The 23,715-nt window shown below is 39.1% G+C and overlaps 1 protein-coding gene across 1 annotated transcript in view; it reads left to right on the forward strand.

Annotated features, from left to right (window-relative positions):
- LOC133111155 (cadherin-8-like) overlaps nucleotides 1-23,715 on the forward strand; it is an 82,178-nt gene that overhangs the window by 41,628 nt on the left and 16,835 nt on the right. Inside the window, exons 3-6 of the mRNA XM_061221308.1 lie at nucleotides 14,245-14,364; nucleotides 17,977-18,144; nucleotides 18,401-18,588; nucleotides 21,801-22,054. Of these exons, the coding sequence (XP_061077292.1) occupies nucleotides 14,245-14,364; nucleotides 17,977-18,144; nucleotides 18,401-18,588; nucleotides 21,801-22,054 (730 nt within the window). The remainder of the gene's footprint in view (nucleotides 1-14,244; nucleotides 14,365-17,976; nucleotides 18,145-18,400; nucleotides 18,589-21,800; nucleotides 22,055-23,715) is intronic.

The following is a 23,715-nucleotide window of genomic DNA, read 5'->3' on the forward strand; positions in this document are numbered from 1 at the left end:
ATTGCGTACATGATATCAATAATGCAGTTGGCTCCTTGAGCAACACTTTCCTTGCACATTAAAGACAGCAGGCTATATGTAGACTGTATATATCAGCTGGCATTTCTTTTTTAGAAAATATGCATTTATTGGATAAACAAAACTAATAAATTAACTAATGTGTCAGCGGACCCTTGGGACTCACAGTATGTTGATGTGAAAGGAAGCTATGAGACAAAATTGAGGTCATAATGAGCAGTGGTTTATTTCTGTTCTCATTAACAGTGCATTCTGAGAATTTGAGCATTAGCATTAAACAGTTTTTTTTTTTTTTTTTTATGTGAGCATAAACACCAGTTCATGCTTGTGTCTGGCCTTATATTAATTAACCTATATTTGTTTGCATTATACATTAAACCTGATCTACCCTCCCCCCAAAAAAAAACAACTGCTGTAATTATAGCAGACTGTGCACTGTACTAATTCAAAGTTATATTCTCTCCACATGCAGATCAGAGGAGCAAAATGCACAATCATGGCTGTGGTAATGTAATTAGCTCTGTAAAGCTATGCAGCACTGTGAGGGGTTGAAATATTCTAGCTCTTATTACAGTGTTTCTGCAGATTGTTTACTCCTATTTTGATGTGAGATGCATTCTTACAGTTGTCCTGCAGTTGGAATACTTGCCTTTGCATTAATTATGCAGAGGCAGTGTTCCTGACATCCAATATAGTTCATTTTTCTTTCAATATATGCACCCGTTTCCCATATTTAGTGAGATCAGTGTGTTACAGTGCTCATAGGTAGACTGCTGATTTTCTGGCTGTTGGTTGTCATAGTGAGAAGGTAGCTCTCTCTCACTCTCACAGCATCCAAGGTCGACCGGCCTTTCAGCTCTTAATCCCTCTCCTGACCATATCCCTCTCCCTGTGTCCCTCTTTCTCCAATAAAATGTACTTGTGGGTGGTACATTTGGGGAGGAGTGGTGAGGCAGTCCAGACCATTCCCATACAATCCTGACATTATTTGTTTTAAATACAGCATTTATGTAAATTGTGTAATTATACAAATGTATTATTTATTTAATGTGTGCTATTATACTTATTTACATTAATTTGAATAGATAGTTGGTGGATGTGTAGTGGATACATCTGTCTGTGATAACCTATGGTTATTTAAAAGTTTCCCAACCACCTTACAGTCACTTGAAGAAGATTAACCAAGGACAACAGTTAAATATGCAGCTGATCTTTGTGAAAGGTACATTATGGAACATGCAGTAAAATAATTGTCCTAATTGTATACAAATCTGTGCCATGGGTCAAACGAGACAACACGAGTTGCATTTAACAGTATGTTTATTGGCAAACAGAAGTAGAGTTAAATATAATCATTTCAACTGCAGAGACCTGTACAAAGTTTATCATTCTGTTAGAGTGGAGGAAATGAAAGGATATGTCCATGCTACAAGGTCATTTAAAATAGGAACACAGATACCACATCTCCATCTGTTATTAAATGTATTATAACAGGGGGAGTTATCCCTTACATAAATAATCCACATTAGCTAAAATGACCGTAGAGGCTGTTAAAGATATTTGTATAATATTAGAGGGGAAAAACTTAATTTAGTGAAAAGTATGGCACTACTCTAGGTGAAATAAAATAATAATAATAAAGAAAAATAATGATTATATAAATTGAAAAATAAATACAATAAAAATACAAAAACCCCCTGGGACTTGGTTACACCAACAAATGAACGCTACATCTCATATATTTTACATAGCTAGAGAGAAACCTATTGCAAATTCGCAACCAAGACAACCATGCTGTTTAAAACATTTGTCCTGCTTTTGGACAAACGCTGCAATGGCACAGTGGTTGTTAGATCATTGTTTTATTATCACTATATAGCCTTTCATGTTTAATACTGTAGTGCCCAGCACCATTGTAGTTATATCGCCACCCACTTTCCCAGAGTCCTTGGTGGCACAGCAAGATTTAAAATGTATTTATTCAGATATTGCAGAATAAATGTTGTCATAGCTACTGCTTGGTTTATAGTAGTAGCATGTGCTTAACAGTGAATTCTGTATTTATAGTTATTGAACTAAGGGTGAATTTACATGATGTGAGTGTATGGTAAGATCCTGTTGCATTGTGCTGAATACAAATACTCTTTTTGCTACTAAAATAACTTTTATTTTTAGATGCAGAAACTTATCATCCAAACAGTTACAGTTGGCAGTATAGTTTACATTTTGCTGGAGCCAAGCAAAAAGGAAGTAAATAAGGTAAATCGTTTTTTTTACAGTTACGCCTGAGTAAAATAGCGTAAAACTCGAAAGATTGATTCATTTTGATGTACTGACTAGAACGTATGGATTCATTTTAATGAATCGAACTTCCCAACACTACAGAGCCACTCTATTCCAGCAAATATAGATTCTCCCTATCAATGAGCCTTGACCCACACAGTGTGTTACACTGAGAAGTCATTGGCAGCATGCCCTGGAAGGCATCCGTGGATCACATCATTTAGGGGACCTGGGTGTAATTACTGGAGTCTGTCCTCAAGTCTGCAGTGGAGATAACTCTTAAAAGGAGAATGGCATGCGAAGCCGCAGATTAGAATGTAAAGCAGGGCGAGGGTGACACCTCAATGCTTTCTCTTTTCCATCTTCTTCTTCCTCAGTGGATCCATCATTGGTTTTCTGCAAGCTCTCTCAGTGATGGATTGCCGGTCAGCAGGCAGCAGGAAACCTACCGCATGCCTGACTGATATATTTAGTCCCCGGTCACGTACGTAGCATTTGCTCTTACCTCTCAAACTCTCTGGGGAAAATACACTAACTCCTTTGGCTCCTGGCTCCTTGTGTGGCAGATGCATCATTTGTTCCAGTTTTCTGGTGCCCCAGCGCCCAACACGAACATAACGCAAACAGGAAACTGTGCATTGCAGCTCAGTGCATTGCAGGAAACTGAAGCACGCACGTGTGAATTATAGGTTTAAATAAGCCCTTATGCTGTGATCCAGATTTCACAGTAAGTCCATTTTTCAGCGATACATTGTACGATCAGAGAGCATTTTGATCATTCTGTGGATCGGGATTATCTTTCAGGAGCCCCAGCACACTCAGAACAACCAACCTAGGATAAGCAGGCTTAATTACACAACCTACTGTATATGCACACAAACTAATGTCCCCGAGGCTGTTCCACCATGATACTACGCTGTCAACACAAGTTGTCAAGGCTGCTACATGAATTTGATAGAGGTAATTCAACACAACACAACACAACACAACACAACACAACCTTCCTTGGTGTTAATCCATTTGACTGCATCCTCTCGTGTAATTTGTATTTGATAAAATATTGCAGCTTGTGGTTAGACTTTGTAAAACTGATTCAAAGATCACGGTTAAACTATAATAATTTGTACTCATTCATTGTTTTTGAACGATGTTGATAGTCATTATGGTGCTATTCCTCATTTTTTATGCTTAGCAATCCATAATGATTAAAGAAACAAAAGCAAGTGCCTTTTTCTAAACAAAACCACCCATGCTGTGCATTCCCTGGGACATAATTAAAATAGATCAAAGGTACGCCACTTAGGAATGGGATGTTGGCTTTTCTGCCAGTCAACCGCATTGAATAAAGGATGCTTCTGATTGCTTTGCTTCATGTTATGGTCCACACTCCTTTGCCTCTTTCTTATATTAGCTTTTGTTGTCTTCACTCCTCTATCCCCGACCACCATCCATCCCCCTTGCTCACTCAAGCTCGGACTTCCCCTGTCTTCTCAAATACAATTAATTGCAGCACAAATGTGACACTGCTAGACTTTTAGTGATGGTTCCAAGCACTTCACAAGTCCCTTCGTCACAAGGCTCGTGGGAGCAATTTAAATTACACTGACAACCATAACACAGCACTGGTTTCCCATCCAATGCATTATTTAATTAACTGTTTAACACAGTTGGCTGTGGCCATGTCCAGTTGGATTTGAGCCTGAGTAGTCTAATATTACATTTTGTAGTTGAAACACATTTTTTATTTTCTAAATAAATAAATAAATAAAAAGGTTATTTACACCTTTGACATTCTCAGCCATTGCAAATTGGACCACTTTCTGAGAATATCTTGTGACTGTTATCCATTAAGGATGTCATTGCTTTGTCTTCTATTTTAAAATAACGTGTGTGCCCATAAATTCAATTTAACTGGGTCACAGTATGGCTTTGACATACAAACATATCAATTTATTTCATTTTGAATGGAGCTTATTGCCTATTTATATCAGGGCACAGTCCTGTCAACATCAAAGAATAAAAAATCTTTTTCGGAATCCAGATCACACTATGATCAATACATGAGCAATGCTAGTGTCTTAAAATGTGGATATGCACAATACAGCAGCCGTCAAAAGGAGCCAATTTCTAAATATATGTATATACTGTATATAAGACAGTGAAATCAGCTGACTACAACTGACCTAGTTCTGAAGAGAATGGCTTTTTTAAAATAAGTTTGGTCCAGGAGTGCTGATTCCATTCATAGGGTGCACAAATTATTACTCTGCATGTTTAACAGATGCACTGTAAGCAGTATATTTTTACTCATTACCTCATTATTACATGATGCAGTTAGAACACAATATGCATATGCATCATGCTACTGGTATGCAGCATTGTAGGATCATTAAAAGAAGGCTGCCATTTACAAGTCAAGCAGATCAGACTGCACACCTATGTTCTGGGCACACAGAGCAAATACATTTTCTATTATAAACAGCAGGGAGATACAGTGGGCTCCAGAATTGTTGGTACCCATATTAGTTATGCACATGAAATGCTGTAAACAAAAAAATAAAACTGATAATAAAAGTAAATCTTTAACCATAAAAGGGATTTTTGACCATTCCACCATGTAAAACGTTTCAGAATAATAGATTGTCTTGGGTTTGTGTTTATAGACCCTCTCTTCAGTTCAGACCACAGGTTTTTGATGGGATTTAAGCCTGGATACTGAGATGGTCATTGAATGACATGGATGGTTTTTATGACACCACTTTGGTGTGGATTTTGATGTATGCTTCTTTGCCCTGCTGGACAATCTACCTATGACCAAGTCTCAGTTTCCCAGCAGAGGAAATCTGATGTTCCAGCAAGATCTCCTGGTATTTTGTTGAATGCATTGTGCCATTGATCTTTAAATAGTCCCCTTGCTCTACTGGTAGCAAGCCATCCCCAAAACACCAATGACCCACCTGTATATTTGACAGTAGGTATGAGGTGCTTCACCTTGTATGCATTCCTCTTCTGCAGGCAAACATGTCTATGGTGTGTATGGCAAAAACATAAAATTTTGGTCTCATCTGACCATAGCACTGTCTTCCAGGTTTTCTGCCTTTTTATTATTGCCCTAACAGTGCTAAGTGGCATGTAAAATGTGTATTTTTTTGTACCCATCGCCTGACTTGTGACGGTCAATGTCTTCTGTATTGACAGCTATTTGGCTTTTCCCTTGCTGATGGTAACACAGGGATGTACACAGGTAATTGCTTGTTACCTCATTGTTATACAGGAAGTGATGGAATGACACAATATATTTCCGTTAGACTCAGATTAAGCAAAACAATCCCTTAAATCTTTTTTTTTTTACATTCAAACATTGTTTTCAGGGTGCACTTTTCAATCACTATGGTAACAGGATATACCATTTAAAAGCCTTAAAACTCACATTGCTTTAGTGACAACAGTTCCTTGTTGTGTAACATGGCTGGTAAAACAAGTGTGGTGTGACCTCACCTTCTCCATATTGATGAAATTCACATACTACAAGAAATATGCAAATGTCAGTATTCTTTTCCCAGCAAGAGTCCAACGAACCAAACGCATAATAATTTCTCATTCTAATAACGCGGCGAAACGTTGATAGAATATCCATTGTTTACTTAGAATTTCTCTGGAGCAATTATCATTGTTGTCCGTTTCATCGTAGTATAAGTACTTATACAAAAGTATGTGTACATAGAAATGCTATTATCTACATCTTGTATAGATTAATTCAGCGTGATGTCACAATAGCGAAGAACGTAGGTCTGCGTGTATATGGTTGAGGAATGTGAATAGCAGGCAGTGTTTTCCATGTCAGCTAATGTGAGACAGCCAACATCATTAATATGAGTAGTTCAGTTAAAGTTATCATTCCAGTGTTTCTCTATACGGCCGCCAATGAGCATCTGGTGTGTATCAGCTAACGTAAGCTGCGTTTGTGAAGGACATGAGTAATACAATCAAAAGTTCTGGTTCTTATGTTGGCCGTCTCTGTGTCAGTTGTCATTGACTGTGCCAAGCACCTGTCAAAACTGAGACTGCCCTGTAAACAGACTGCAGGATCTGGGTTATCCTCCCTTTTAAGAATCGGAAAAAAGTCCAATCAACTGTGTTCCTGATGACATTTGGCATTACAGTCCAAAACACAACATGATGTTGGCATCGTTAACTAGCTAGCTGTTTCTGCACTGCTCTGATTCTGTTGATTTTGAAGTAACGTTACTTAATTCTGCAAATGAGTGGCCACCCGGACGTATCTTCACGACCTTTGTTTACAAACATTCTGATTTCATCAATAGGCTCTCTCGAACCGATGAAGCCAAGTACAACCATTTCTGACCAGTATTTGAAAGTGAGCTGGAGAGTATATATGTTAACCCCATCCATTTGTAAGAAACTTGAGTATAACTTCAGCTCATCAAAGAACCGACTATGGGAATGTTTTAGAACTGATGATTTAAAAGCATTTCAGCCAATGGTGTACAATTTGTTAGGCTTGCATAAGATTAACACATAATTTTTTCTCCTGCATAACAAAACTTTTGAATTGTCAATATGCATTCAGAATCTATTGGGCATCGGCAAAAACAGTTCTTGATATTAATATATTAATATATGCCTTTCTATATATATATATAGTGCAATGCCTACATCTAAATAAAGGACTTCCTTTGGAGGAGTTCCAAGGAATGTCTTGTCTGAGGAAAACACAGTTTACAACACAATAGAGGGCATTTTCAGTGACCATTTTATATCAGTGAGCATCTAAATACATTCTCAAAATATTTTATTATTATTCAGTATGCTTATACATTAGGAGCCATCTTTTGAATAATAAATAGTATATGACATTATGGGATATTTTTTATTTGATGGGGGTTGGGTATTTGACAAAAACATAAATCAATGGACCTCAATGAATATATTAGCATACATGGTATTATTGCGATTATTGTAGTTATTTTTTATGATCTTCTCGACCTGTTGCTGTCTGAGAATAGCTGCAAAGAGTGGGAGTTTGGGACAGAGAGGTAGGAGAGGGTGACATGCTGAGGGAAGTGCAAAAAGTGTTGTATAGTTTAGTCAGCAGAATGCAGTATTTTACATCCCATAAGACCCATAGTATAATTTAGTTTCCATATGTCCGTTTGGAGCCTCCAGTGTTGTGACTTGCTTCCATTGTGTTTCTAAGCATACCAGCCACAGCTACAATAATCTGTATCCAGTCAAAAACAGAAAATGTTTTCAGTAAAAAAAATAAAAAAAACTTCTATAACTTTGTTTTAGTAATATGAGGAGTGATTCTGATTCTTGGCAAACAAACCAAAAATTATTCCTGTAGTCAAAAGGGTTCAAGAATAGTAACCATTTTATTTTGTCCTTTTTAAGTGTCAAGAAAAGGGGTGATACTTAAGGGGTTAAGTAAAATTGTATTGCCAATTTCACTCTGCTGGATTGTATTTACAATAATTGTTAGGGGTGCCAATAATTTTTGCACCTGTGGTGTTCAGAAAAAAAAAACAGATCACTAAATAAGAAATGTATTGAAATAAAAGTATATAGGTTTACCATATGTTTGAACATAAAATAAAGATTATTATCCGGGTTGTTGATGACATGCTGCCTTTTTTCTCCATTTTTATTCAGGGCTATTGCATGTGCTGTGTGAGTCACTCTGAATGCAGCTTCCCCATGCCTCAGTGCTTGCATGAATATACATGTGACCCTCCCTCCCGGGCGAATGCCACAGTGGCACTCTGTCTGAAGTCCTGTTGGCTTTCTGCGCCGCTCTGCTCTGATCTCCAGGAGATCCCTCAACTGCTGATAAACATGGCGGAATGAAACAGAAATCCAGGCAGAACAGGATGCTCATGAACAGCAATGTGTCACCTCTGACACCAAAGTTATCTTTTTCCCAGCTCTTAAGGAAGCCTGATATTCATTTGCTTTTTTCTTGCATAGTGCCTGGGTGTTTTTTTTTTTTTTTGGTTGTTGTTGTTGTTGTTGTTGTTTTTTAATATATGGTATATTTTCTCAAAAGATAATTAAGCAATATTCTCCTGTCTCTATCCTGGCTCTTGTCTCTGTTGTTGTCATGGATTTTTAGAGTACATTATCAGCTGTAAGGCAGCTCCTTCTGATATTTTGTCAATTAGTCATGTAAATATTCAAATGCACATTTTCTTCAGTCTTATATGAGTAATATATGCTTAGTTGCTACAATATATGCACAATCTCAGATGTACAGTGGTATGCAACAGCATCAAGTGCACTCACCGAGAATGAAGTCTGTACAATTATTATGTATTCATTGAGTGCTTGCGGCTTTTTGTGGAATATGGAAACGGACTCAGGTTTTAATATTTGAATAACTGCACACGAAAATGTAGACAGCTTGTATTCAATAACTTCTTTGCAGTCTTCTGGAATGACTATGCAGGTAGAACAGAAGGAAGTGCCACAAGGAAAATATTATTAGGCGAGGGGATAACAGATTTATTCATCAGTCTCAAACATACTCTCAAACTTACAACAGGGTGCTGTTTGTCTGAGAATAAAATGTAATCGATAACACGCAGGAAATTCAACGCTCACAGAGATCCGCTCAGTGTGCCTCATGGACCGAGAGCTGCTTTTGCAAACCTGATTTTGTTATTTATTTATCTACTTTTTCCTCAAACCAATTTAAGTCCCTCATCTCCAGAAGTTTATACCAGTTACACACCACTGTCACTGCACCTGTGCTACAGGCATCAAATAAATCCCGAAACAATATTCAGCCAATCAGATTTCCTGGACCGTCAAGGCCCACATGCTCCTTTGACTCTGCAGCCAAGTGAGGCCCAGACAGTCTCTGCACAATATTGAGGAAGGACAAGCTAATCTGTACTGATTTGAACAGTGCCACACAGAAGAATGTCTCTAATCCCTCATTCGTTATCAGAAGAAGAGTGGAGAAAGAACTGACTGAGGAAAAGGAGGTGAAAGCTATTTCATGGCTCACTGACTCCACTGTTCTTTACATTCTCTTTTTGATTTTTTTTGATTTTCATTCCCGAATTTGTATGTGGTATAGTTCTTTACTCTCTAACTATTTGTTCCAGACACGCTTGTTAAAAAATCATACGTGTGTAAGCAAAGTTATTTCAAGTATTTCATGGTATTTCAGTCAGACCTCTTTTCCTTGCATATTATAATTTCATATACAGAGCATATGCATCCAGATTTGTATTGAAATGAGGGATTGCATTGGGTTGTTCTATTCTGTCCAATTTCAAATTCACAAATATCTACAATATTTTGAGAGTGGGCATTTAGAGAGTCAAGCAAGTGTTGTACCAGTTGACTAGGTTTTGTAATCGCACACATTTTAATTATATAAAATGCTCCAACCCTCTCTCCTGTGTCATGGTTTAGCTGAGTGTGATTTTGCTGGCCAGATTTTCATTTTCATCCATTAATTTTCTCCTCTTGCTGATTTGCATTGTTTCACACCCGGGTGAGTTTTGTCTTGCACATTTAAACAGCATTCCGTAGTGAGTCTGGCCATCAGAGGTAGATTCACCCTCTGTGTCAAATAGTCTCTAAAATTATCCAGCACTGCAGTTTGTATGCAAGTTGCATACTTCGCCAATCTGAGCATTCTTATTTGGGAAAACTCAGAGAATAGATGGCACTATTTAGTTTCAGAGAAGAAAATAAAAATGTGTGTAAGTGTATATGTTGGTCTTATTCATGTGGAATAATTTTATGAACACGATTATTTTTTGTTTCCATTTTGAATTTACATATAATATATCTATAACATACATTATCACTTACTAATAAAACAATTACATCTATTGAAAATTGAATATGTGTACATTGCTCTGGATAAGAACATCTGCTGAATGCCAACAAACCTTCAGTGAGCACTTTGAGGTAATTATTAGACTTATTTTTTAGACTTATTAAGTCATCTGCTGTTGCCTATCCACTTGGAGGTTTGACACGTTGTGTGTTCAGAGATGCTGTTCTGTATACCACTGGTGTAATGTGTGGTTATTTGCTTTACTGTCACCTTCCTGTCAGCTTTACCAGTCTAGCCTTCCTCTCTGTCATTAACAACATGCTTCTGCACACAGGTTTCTTTTTTTTTTTTTTTTTTTTTTTTTTTTTTGCATCATTCTCTGAAAACTCTAGAGACTGTTGTGGATTAAAATCCCTGGAGATCAGCAGTTTGAGATACTCAAACCACCCTGTCTGGTAACAACAATCATTCCACGGTCAATGTCACTTAGATCATATTTCTTCCCCCTTCTTACATTTGTTCAGAAAAACAACTGAACCTCTTGACCATGTCTGCAAACTTGTATTGTGTTTTGTGTTTAGTTGCTGCCACATGATTGGCTGATTAAATATTTGCATTAACAAGTGTACAGGTCTACCTCAAAGTGATCACTGGGTGTAAAATGTTATGTTAAAAATAGGTTCTAGTGTTTTGGGAATGCATTCTTGCAGTTGATCTCAAATTATACTAAAACACATTGAACCTGCAGGTGCTTTGAGCTAAAATAAAACTGAAGAGTTTGCAAGTGCACAGAGCATAAAAATAGTAAAGTCCCCACTTCAAGCTTTCATCAGCATTATGCTAAATGATAGCTATACAGTTCTAAGAGATGCCAGGTGTCACCACTCGAAACAGGTGAACACCCTTATACATTACATTTCAGTTATTTAGCTCATTCTTTTATCCAAAGCAACTTACAGTTGATAAGCAGGAGACAATCCCGCCTGGAGCAATGTGGGGTTAAGGGACTTGCTCCAGGGCACAACAGCTGCATGGATCTTATCGTGGCTAGACCGGGGCTTGAACCATTAACCTTTATCCCAGTCATGCACCATAGCCACCACACATAAAAACTGGCTTTTATGTATAAAGTCCAAGGCCTCAAGGTACCTGGTTTACAATGATCAAGTACTGCTGTACGGTCAGGTCTACTGACTGTTCTGGGTTCTTAGTGGTGAAATGAGCTTCACACAGTTATCAGAACAGCAGAAATGTTCACCATATTCTGGTGCATACTACAGACCCATATTTTCAGACTGTGTCTTTTTCCTAACCCAAACACATGATGATGTGCAACTTATTCAATTTATTGTTTGCAGAGCATGTGATTCTTTGCTCTTGCTTTTATGATATCCAATAAGTCAGTTCAGAAGTTGACAATCACGTCTGCACTTATTGCACCTGCTGGCTCTGTTGGGACTATACTTTCCACCCAAAGTAATTACTGCACTTAAGTCTTTGGTCTTTGTTCTTTGCACTTAAATAAATAAATCAAATCTGCGATAACAATATATAGGACGTGTATGCTCGCTATATTTCAAAACAGGAAGTCTTCCAATCACAATTAGTAGTAAAAAAATTGAAAAAGGAATATGGTTTTGGAAAACAGATGATGGTACTATTTTACCAGCAAATACACTCAATGACCACTTTATTAGGTAGACCTGTGCATCAGTACATTAATGCTAATATCACATCAGCCAATCACCATGCACACATGGTTTAGTTGCTGTTCAGATCAAACATCATGGGGAAGAAATGTGATCTCAGTGACTTTGACTATGGAATGATTCTTGGTGCCAAATGGCCTGGTTTGAGGCTATTTGTCAGACACTGCTGGTCTCCTGTGATTTTCACGCACAACACAACAGAGTTTAGAGAGCATGGCGTGACAACCCAAAAAATATCCAGTGAGTAGCAGTTCTGTGGGCAAAAACGGCTTGTTAATGAAAATGGTTAGAGGAGAAAATAAGAAATATGTCTTTGTCCATTTAATGCAGAGAAAAATCTGGGAAATATGCACCTCTTATTCCTCCAGCAACACACACAATCACATGCCCATAAGCATGTGCACCACCAGATAGCAAGAAATGGCAGTATTAAGGATAAGCGCCACCCATGTTCTTGCACCATATGCACCACAAGAGCAGGCAACCCCTGTGGAGCAAGGACTATCATTCAGGAATAATTGGGTTGCAACAAAAGGAACTTCCAGGTATTAGAAGAATCGTTTGGTATATGCGTTTGATTGTCATTGGGAAGCTCCCATTGTTTAACATAAGAGTTTAACATTGTTAGTAAGATAATGGGGCAGGTGTTGCCACCAATTATAGCTTGTACACATGGAATGACTGAAAATCAAGACATTAAAGCGTTGTGTGCAGCTGAGAATCCCAAGTCAGTTGTGGATACTGTTACTGAAACGGGCTTAGCTCGGGCCCCGCTCACGAACGAGACCAGCTGAAGGCTTTACGAGCCGTGTTCTTTGGGTCTGCTGAAGTGATCTCCCTCCCACACGGTGCTAATGAAGACATCTGGGCTCCATTTACAGATCTTGGCTTCTGAGCCGCCGCTTCCGTCTGTGGTCCAGCATCAGCAAGTCTGAGGGGGCGGTGCGATACACGTTCCCCACTCTGGTTTCCATTCCGCAAAGTCACGATACATCCTGCGCTGCCTTAGCTGTTCAAATTATAATTCCATCCCGATAGCTTCCATTGGGATAGTGCTGACTTCCGGAATGTTCCTCCCTTAGGCTAAGACTGTGAAGCCACTGGACCTCCTTTTAGCAAGAAAGCTTAACTGCTAAATTAAAATTGTGAGAAGCAGTCAGATATAAGTGTCCACTGCTCTCGGGCACAAAACAGGACAATGTTGATGTGCTTCTGTCACCTGCAGTCCTGTCCTTTACTCGTCCCGGTCATTGATGGGCAGTGTTACAAGCAGCCAGGGCTTGCCTGAACCCCCTGAGCACTTAGGAAAGCTGTGAAAAGACCAAAGAACGGCCTTTATTACAATAACACAATTGTGCTGTCTTCCCATTTCACCCACAGCCTGACACAGAGGGGTTTACTATGAAAGGAATGATGATGACATCATTTGTCAAGCATTTATTAATTTTGTTTGCAGACAAATATATTTGTACATGCCAGTGTATTCATGGTATATGTGAAGGTGTCTGCTCCCCTGAAACTAAATAAATGTTATTGGATAATACAATGTGAAAAGTTTGACAACGAATCACGGTTTGGTGAATATATAGAATGGGCCTGAATGTCAATGAAATGTGCATAAAAAAATAGAATTTTACCATGGACATTAGCAAGCAGAATCCTTTCTGCTCATGATGACCTACAATGTTAACAAGCTCAAGAGTAGGAAAAAAAAGCGAATCCCTGCATTTCAATTGCCTTCAGTAAATAATGTTAATACATAAAATATAATGAGTTTGCAAGCTTAAATACACTGATAATTTAATTAGACAGTTTCATATTCTTTAGAAGTTTATGACTGGTAAAACACAGTGTACCCCTTAGACAGTACAATTATGTAATTTATCTAATTTGCATGTGCATTAATCAAGCTCACAACTTGTCCTTGGGCTGTAACTGTGTTTCATAATGTGTTCATATTCAAATGCACATCCTGCTGTAATGGAGGGTAGGTAAGTATGCAAGCAGATACCATCACAGATACAATTGCTGGCCTGAATCTACTGCACCTGTGCAAAATATAGGAGTCATTGCTTTGATATGTCTTTCTTATCCAAAGGAAAATGTTACCAGTCCTTGAAAAAAACCTTGTGTGTACCTAATTCCAAAGTAAATGTTGAGAATATTTGTAAAGGGGACTTGTATGTAATATTAGAAGATATATTACACCACAATTACATTATACAAATGCTTTAATTTAGAGCTACATGATAATGGATTATTTTCTCAACAGCAACACCCTAAACTTAGTCAGAGGTGAAACGTGCTGGTTACAAGCCCATTGTGCAAATCGTCCCCGAAACCCTGTGCTTTGCTGGCAACAGTGATGGCAGCCTGTCTGATGCCTTCTCATTGTCTGCTGGCTTCTGTCATTCACAGGAACATTTGTTACAAAGGTGACAGCGACCGATGCAGATGACCCAGTGTATGGAAACAGTGCCAGGCTGGTGTACAGCATTTTGGAAGGGCAACCTTACTTCTCCATCGACGCCAACACTGGTGAGAAAGCATGTTGGGATTGAATGTCTGATACTTTGATAGTGGCTAAGCCATGACAGAGCTTGCCCACTGTCTGTAGTGTTCTGCACGATATACTGATATACTGTAAAACCGGACCCTTGGTTTAGATGCTCTGGGATATAGTATAGTGATATTGTTTAAAGTAGAATTAGATATTTATTGTCATTTCATAAAGGAAACATCTCAAAAACATATCAATTCTGTTGGTGATCATGAACAACTGTGCTAGTCATTCTCCAGGAGAAAAAAACATCCTGACTTGCATGACTTGAATGTTTGAAGAACTGGAAAATATTACCCATGCTTCTCATGGTATTATGTTCAAACGTGCTGACTCAATTGCACTCCATTCAACAAGATAGATTTGATGGGAAATGGTAGATATTAGCATTAACAAGAAGAAAACTATATTATAAATTAATTTTATGTGCACATTAATATATCAGCACACACTACCATTGCCCTTTTTTATTAAGCAGCAATTTAATTAGTAAAACTTGTATTCTTCACATCATTAGTGAATAGATGCAGGTGGTTCTTTGGAGGCAGTCACATGTTGTAATGAATGCTACGGAAAGGGAAGGGTTCCACAAAAGCTACGAATAGAATCAATTCCACATTTCCAAACAATATTTCGGAAATTAACCAGCAACCAATCTTGTGATAAATTATGAAAGAGCACCAGATTCTGAATGCATGGTTAACATTCAGATACAAATCCTGCTGATCTGTGCAAGGGTATCTCTTGAACAATGCATTTATTTATTTACTTACTTTTTCTTTTTCAAATTAATCTGAATGGTTAACTGTCCCAGAGTGAGGAAAGAAACAAAATATATAGAGAGAAGTGGTTGAAGGGGGTTTGTAGGGGGGGGGGGGTTCTGGTGGTGGGGGGTAGGGGGGGGGGGGGGGGGGGTAGTTGGCTTTGCTCCTGCATCACAGTCCTAAAGTCATCCGGATTAGATTTCCCTGGGTATGGCAACGCGTGAGTTATTACCCTGATAATTCTGTCCGAATCCTCCTTCTGCATCCCCAGCAGCGAGGGCTGGATTTGCACAGGAGGTTTGGGAATGCTTCCTGCACTGGGAGCACTCTGGCCTTTTGTCTGAGGGAAAAGCTCCTGTTCTCCTGTTCTCCATGCTCCCCTGCTCTCCTGTTCTCCTACTCCCCTGCTCCCCTGCTCTGCGCTCCCTGCACCTTCCGTCATGGCTAAACGCTTAACCCGAGCGCGTGACGCTTGGAACGCGGCTCCCCTCGTTTGCAGCTTTTCACGATTCCATTCCGCAAGTCCACAGTTCCCTTTTTAGCATCAGATGCCTTAGAAAATGCAGTTACAGTGACAAAACTAATTCTGATTCTCTCTCTACAAAGCTACTACAATGCGAGGCAGCATGTATTGCTGATTATATCATCATTACTGAGAGAATGAACCATGTGCCATTATTGTAATTATAACCCTCCCAAAACAGATGAAAAATAGTGTACATCTATAATCATAAAACTCATTTGTGATGTAAACTCAGCCTATCAAATATATATGATACACCCCCTCATGCTTAGATACAGTATTCATGGTAAATTTCATAGCAACATTTATTGCTACTTTTATTATCAATAAAATTTGGAATTTGGAGTCTATTGCTATGCTAAAATATCAAAATAAAAGATGAAAAAATCAGTGCAGGTGCTCTCTACAAAGATCATGAAAAGGTTGTACACTCAATTAAGAATGCACAATCAGTCTAAAGGAAGCTATTCATAGGGCACTGACCAATGGCTAAATATAATGCATTTAATGGAAGTGGGACAATGTGCAAGAATGTATGACTAAGCCAACTTTATTTTTATAAATTACCCCTCGTGCTACAATATATATTTAATACATCTTTGGTATGAATGATGTCATTGTTGCCTTACAATAAAGCAAATGTGGACTGGTTTATTTATTTATGTATTTATTTATTTACTTTTTTTAAAGTTATTTTTGTTGCTGTAGAACACTTCAAAACTTTATTTCAAAGCTATATTTGAGATTGCTTCAAGGGAAGTAGTCTTGAATATACATTATTTTATTTTTATGCTGATTATAATGCCTCCTGTATGGGGTTATGCTGACTATGTCTCAAGTTTATTTGAGTTTAAACTGAGTTTACTCCTACTTCAGCATTACTTCTTTTCATCTCTGAGGTTATAGAAACTTTGAAATAACAACTCATTTAGTAAATTTGTGAGATTGGAGCTTGTGACAGATGTGTAAAAAACTAGATCAAATAATCCTTTCAAAACTGTCACATCAGAAAGGGGTAAACATAATGTGTAATCATCCACCCCTGTAATTTGTGATGAATCACATACTTTGGGCACATGTTAAAAAAAATGATTCATGTGAATGTACGGAATCACAGCTCAAAATGAGGTATAATTTGTTGACATTGATGAAATATTTCTGGAGATATGACTTTGAATATTGTGTTTTCCTAATTTCGGCTTTAAAGACTTTGATAAGAATTTTACTCTCTCATTATAAAATAAACCCTCAAACCAAGACCTGTTGGATTGAATGGTGCTTTGTGCAGTTCCTAATCCAGCCCTTGTTATCATTTTGAATAGGTTTCATTTTGCTAGTTTTGAAACCATAAATTTATAACCAAGAAAGACAAAAAAGCATTCCTTCCACCTCCCGAATCATTTTTGCATGACTCCATCGTCATCGACTCCATCATAACATCAAAACATTGACGATTGCTCTCCCTATTGAAATGTTGATGGTCCTAATCAACATGTACTTATTTTTAGCCAGGTAGCTCTCACAATATCTTGCATAGGAATGCCTGAAGACAAATGGCTGACTGCTGTTTCTTTTGTCTGCCCACAAACTCATTTGCATCTGAATCTTGGAGAACTAATAAGCTCTATGTATATCTTTAAGATGCAGGTAACTCTTGTTTTTCTCCTGACACCTGTCAAGTGGTTCATAAGGAACAAGACCACACTGCTTCAATTGCTGGTTGAATTGATTGAGAGTACATAGCCTGTTCTCTGATCATGCAGCAGGAATTTTGAATTTTAGAAATTTTGTTGAATGGCACATTTGCTCTTCCGGAATGTGATTCTTGTATTAACTCATTTTTGACCTGACAGTGATTTTCAATGTTTTTCACCTGTCCTGTTGAGTGTGAGACAAGTGGACCCTCAAACTTTAGTCGGGTCAAATTTCTTCTCAAATGTATGTCCTATGTATGTATGTCCTCAAATGTATGTCCTATAAAATACTTTCTCCTGAATATTTTTTCCATTGAGTTCAACAGGAAATTTATTTCCATTGAGTTCAACAGGAAATTGTTTCACTACTTCTACATGGTGAAAGCAAAACGTATAAAAATTCCCTTTATGAAAATCTGATAATGTGTGTTTAACTACATGTGATTTTTTAATGACAAATCTCAAATTATAGAGTATAGAGGTAAATAAATAAATGATGGGTGTTTGTCCCAAACTTTATGGAGGGCACTGTATATCTAGTAGTTAGAGGTGACTGCTAGAAATGACATGAGCTGTACATTAATAACATGCTGGGTTGTCTCATTTCAGCTGATATTAAAGTCGCGTTGCACGCAATGGATCGTGAGATGAGGGAGGAGTACCTGGTAGTCATTCAAGCGAAGGACATGGGTGGTCATATGGGAGGGTTGTCAGGGACAACAACCATCACAATCACACTTACAGATGTCAACGATAATCCACCAAAGTTTTCAAAAAGTAAGCACGAGCTGTTTTTATGGAGCCTTTTCTGTTTAGAATGTTCTTAAATAAAAATACAAAAATGGCCTGAAAGTTGAAATTGGTCTTTGTAATCATTGTGTAGTGAGTGCTTTTTTTACAATATAGTGCCCAAATTAAATTAATCATATCAGTATCATGAGTTTTCAGGTCCTAATTTTCGTCTTTTATTCATTGTGAAAGGGAACGATATGATTGTGAAACCACTTCATCATGTGTCTTCTCTCTCCGTCAGACCTGTATGAATTTGTCATACCAGAGGAACTCGGCATCGGAAAAGCAGGAGGGAAGGTGAAGGCAAATGACAGAGATATAGGAGAGAATGCCAGATCAACGTACAGTATCATTGATGGAGATGAGAAGGATGTTTTTGAGATTATCACTGATCCGCAGACGCAGGAGGGAGTCATCCAGCTCAGGAAGGTGAGTCGTAGCGCAGGAGTGACCAGGGTGCAAATGAAATGTCTTCCATAAATAACTTTAAATCAATTTCCCCGTTTCCAGTTGATCTAATCCAGCCCTGGGGAGCCACAGTTGCTCTGTTGCTTGAATTGTTATTCACCCCTTAATTGCTCATGCAAAGAAATTGATTACATAGTTCACTCATATCACTTGGATTATTGGGTGATGTTAGTTATCTGTGGCTCATTTTAATGTTGGAAAAAAATGACATATTATGTAGATCTCCAGGACAAGGGGCACCTCATGTTGATGAATCCACTGTATATTATTTTATTGCTCTATGAAAGTTAGTTAATATAGTTTTGCTATAGATGCAGAGAATGATGTGATATATCCAATCTAAAATATAATTGAATGCTAATGTTCTGTCATTAGCTAAGTATAATAAGGCGTCATGCCTCAAGGATTTTTATTGTGAATTCTGTTTGTATTCTATAATTCATCTTCAGCATTTAGTCATTAGTTTAATATGTTTTGTGTCTGATCTGGCGTGATCACTTGCCTTTGTTAATAAGAACACATTGGCATTTCCTCACCACTATGGTACTTACAATTATTCCCAGTGACCCACTAAGACAATCGCCAACTGCCAAAAAATGTGTGATTGATTTTAAGGCAATTAACACTTCTACTCAGGTTAGCCTTCATATCTTAGGATCTCAAAATATTGCTCCCATGCAATGCCCAGCCAATAATATTTATCTTACTGTCTAACCAACCCCCATCCTTTGCCACAGTGTAGCTGGCCTGGAATGGGTTTCCCACAGTACCAGTCGCACACTAGGTGGCCTTGTAGGAGAGAAAGATGCAATAAACAGCGTGTTTCCCAGTGCCACAATGCCACGCTGGATCTTACTTCCATAAGGCTGGAAAAGAACCAGAAGCAGGGGGAGCCTGTAACTTTGTGGCAGTCAACCACAAACTCAAGGGGCCACCAATGTTTATTTGCACCGGCGCTTGAATCAGAGAGCTAAATGGGGAGCAGTTGGACCGGGGAGCCTGTAACAAACGTCACTCCGTAAACTGCTGTCAAATATTAAAGACCCTTTCTGCGGCAAGGTTAAAAATACTGATCTAAATGAGAGTGCGGAGGCAGAGAGTTGAATACAGCTTTGTTGTGGGGTGTAAGCTTTTTATCTCCAACCCCTCAGGCCCATCTGGGGCCTGCTAGTGGAATGCTCTGCTCACTGTAGCAGCCGCTGCCGATCTTTGATGTTCTTAAATGTGCCTTGTGTTTACATACACAGATCCTATGTTGTGTCTCCCGGGGAGCATTGCGCGCACAATAGCGCTTCCAGGCGAAGCTGCGACAAGGGAATCGTGGATCGGGGTGGGTGGGAATGAGAGGGTGGGGGTGGGGTGGAGTGTAGCGCAGAGAAACAAGAGGCAGGCACTTCATTTAGCATATGCGCTATTGATAGGGAAACCAAATTGTGGCTCTCTGGATGGAAACAGGTCAAGTGCCATCAGTGTTGAACCCCCGTGAACAATACACGATAAAGCAGTGGCACCACAGTCCAATTTTAGATATGGCCAACGGAGAGGGGTTGATAAATGGTAATTGGGCAGAATGGGAATGTTCAAGCCCTCTTTCCAAATGTGCGGCTCTAAGCAGGGGGGGAAAGAGTCATGGGAGGAGTGGCTGTTGAAACCGTTGGATGATGCAGAGACACAGAGGGAGAGAGCACTCTGATTGAAACAAAGCAATGTGCACTCTGTCATCAGCCTAAAAACGTTCAAGGAGACTGCAAGTGTTGCAGGAGTGTTTATACGTCGTCCCCCCCAATTGTAGAAAAAAGAAAAAATGAATAAATTAAATTCAACATTTTATTAAAATGGCACATTTGTGGCCGCAACAGCACATTGACTGAATTGTATGCGGAACTCAAAGCCTTTTTCGCTTGCCAGTTCAGGTGACTTTTCTGCGTCTCAGGAAACCTTCCATTATCGTAGCAGCTTTTTTCTGTACTAAGGCAGTATTCAGCTAAATTTCTGCTGGTCTGTGCTCATAGTCCAGCTGTTTTCCGAGCGAAAAAGAAAAGCTGTGAACAGCTTCCCGGACTGAGGCAGACGCGGCTGGAAGATTCTCCCCACCCTAACGCCCCTGTGCCAGACTTGTAGACTTCAAAGGCTCCATTTGGTAGCGATTCCCAGCTGTGTTCCTCTCACAGCTGGGGCCGCGCACGCTGTGGCTCCAGACCCAGCATGGACCAACCTATGGGACCGCTGCGGTTTGGCCCCTCCATTTTCAAAACTGCTCGTGTGGATTTTTTTTCCTACTGCCCTTGCCTCTAATTCCCAAAGCCGGCCCCCTTCCCTCCAGCGGCAAGGCCCAGTTTTGATTTCCCTATAAATCGCAGTTATTGAGCATAGAAGTGACTTGATCCCATTATTCTGGTATTATAGGAGCACCCCAGAGGTGATTTGGAATACGGCAGACTTGGCTGGGGAAGGCTGTAGAGACATTATGCATTTAAGCAGTGACATGTTAAACATAGTGCTTTATGCAGATACTGTGCAATCTGAAGTAGAATGTCAGTATTCTGGTTAAATAGCATGGAGTGGCCAGTGGTTCGACTTTGTCAGCCGGTCCTTATTAATACATGTGTCTGGATATATGTGTGCACATTTTCCTTGTTCAAATTCAATACATTTCTGCCAGTGTCGTTGATATCAAAATCGAAGCTCTGCACAAAATGGGGAAATTATATTATCTGACATTTTCTCTCAGTACGACCATTGCCTGCAAGAATGTTGCAACTATGAAACTGTCAAAATAATGCGCATCAACATAATTATATTCCCCTAAAGTGTAAACATACAAATGGCATTGTGCATCATTGCTGTTCTGTTTGCAAACAATTTCCCATGATACTATTAGATTAACCTTATTTACAGCAATGTCTCCATCTGGAACAGGTGTTGCCTCTCACCCGAATTAATAAGTTTGGTTGCTTCAGGTGAAATTGTGGTTATTACAAATAAATAACCTGTTTAGTTTATTTCCAGCTATTGCCCTTTATTTTATTTTACTTGTGTGAGAGACACAAATGTGGCACGGCGATAGCGAAACGCGAAACGTCTTCCCAACTTCCATCCATCAACATTAGTCTCATTTGTTCACGCTGCTACAATCATTATATAAAAGCATTTGTCTCCGCCACTCTTAACAGCCCCTGGACTTTGAGATGAAGAAATCCTATTCTCTGAAGGTGGAAGCTACCAACGTCCACTTTGATCCTCAGTTCAGCAGCAGTGGCCCCTTCAGGGACACCGCCACTGTGAAGATAGCGGTGGAGGATTCGGACGAGCCTCCGGTGTTCTCCAAATCGAGTTACCTGCTGCAGGTGCACGAAAACGAGTCCATCGACACCGTTATTGGGCAGGTGGCTGCCCGTGACCCGGATTCTGCCACAAGCCTCATCAGGTAGGATAGGACATTTTATCCTCGCTCCCACTGCGTAGAAGGATTTCACAAACCTACTGACTGCTAGTTAATTCCTCAAGGTTTTGCTATGGTCCACGGCGAGTTTTGTGAATAGATTTTTTTTTTCACGTTCTGCATTGACTATTCCTCCTAATTTGAACAGTTGCAGTGTCTTTTTGAAATCACAGCTGCTATGATTGCAAATATATCCATCTCTGCACTTCATTACAACTTTTTTCACAAGTTAGTCGCGTTGAATACCAATTCGCTGCTTTTCCGTTCATGCCTTTGTTTCTTTTTATGCCGTTATAATTAGATGTAATAACACAAGAGAGACAAACAATACCATTTTGAGTGCTTACTCCCTCAGCTGCATTCCAATAATATGATTTTTTTTCTCCTGGAAAGGGCACCTTGAATGTAGGTTACACAGGCAATTTTTCTCCATCCACTCCAGCATTTCGTTTATTCCCCTGTGTCTCTCTGTGTTCCGGGGACAACATTCAACAGGTTGTGTAATTATATGGTGGACAGGGTGGAGGTGAAATGCGCTTACAGAATACATAGGATTTTCTGCTGTAGTCCTGTCTGCTCTGAATTTATATCAGAGATAATTTATTTTATTCTATTTTTTTTAATTCCCACATTTATTATCAAGGGAATATGCCAGTCCTTACCATGTTCCAAGTTTTTTTTCCCTCACATTTTTCTCTTCTTTCTTGTGGAACAGACCATGTTTATGGTGCAGACCACATATTTGGTCAAGGACATGCTGTGCTGGGTGTCATTGCTTTGTTACAGTAAGACACTATGAATAAATACATAATTATGAAAACAGATGTATTTTGAGTCGCTTTGCTTTATACAGTGGTGTGCAAAAGTGTTTGCCCCCTTCCCAATTTCTTTTTTTTTTGCATGTTTGTCACACTTAAATGTTTCAGATCATCAAACAAATTTAAATATTAGTCAAAGACAACACAAGTAAACACAAAATGCAGTTTTTAAATGAAGGTTTTTATTATTAAGGGAGAAAAAAAATCCAAACCTACATGGCCCTGTGTGAAAAAGTGATCACCCAGGCCTGATTACTGCCACACATACTGTTCTCAATCAAGAAATCACTTAAATAGGACCTGCCTGACAAAGTGAAGTAGACCAAATGATCCTCAAAAGCTAGACATCATGCCGAGATCTAAAGAAATTCAGGAACAAATGACAAAGAAAGTAATTGAGATCTATCAGTCTGGAAAAGATTATAAAGCCATTTCTAAAGCTTTGGGACTCCAGCGAACCACAGTGAGAGCCATTATCCACAAATGGCGAAAACATGGAACAGTGGTGAACCTTCCCAGGAGTGGTCGGCCGACCAAAATTACCCCAAGAGCGCAGCGACGACTCATCCAAGAGGTCACAAAAGACCCCACAACAACATCCAAAGAACTCCAGGCCTCACTTGCCTCAGTTAAGGTCAGTGTTCATGACTCCACCATAAGAAAGAGACAGGGCAAAAATGGCCTGCATGGCAGAGTTCCAAGACAAAAACACACTAGCAAGTCCACCTCTGAATGGCTGAAGAAAAACAAAATGAAGACTTTGGAGTGACCTAGTCAAAGTCCTGACCTGAATCCTATTGAGATGCTGTGGCATGACCTTAAAAAGGC

Source organism: Conger conger, chromosome 15, assembly GCF_963514075.1.
Source record: "Conger conger chromosome 15, fConCon1.1, whole genome shotgun sequence".
Taxonomy (NCBI): domain Eukaryota; kingdom Metazoa; phylum Chordata; class Actinopteri; order Anguilliformes; family Congridae; genus Conger; species Conger conger.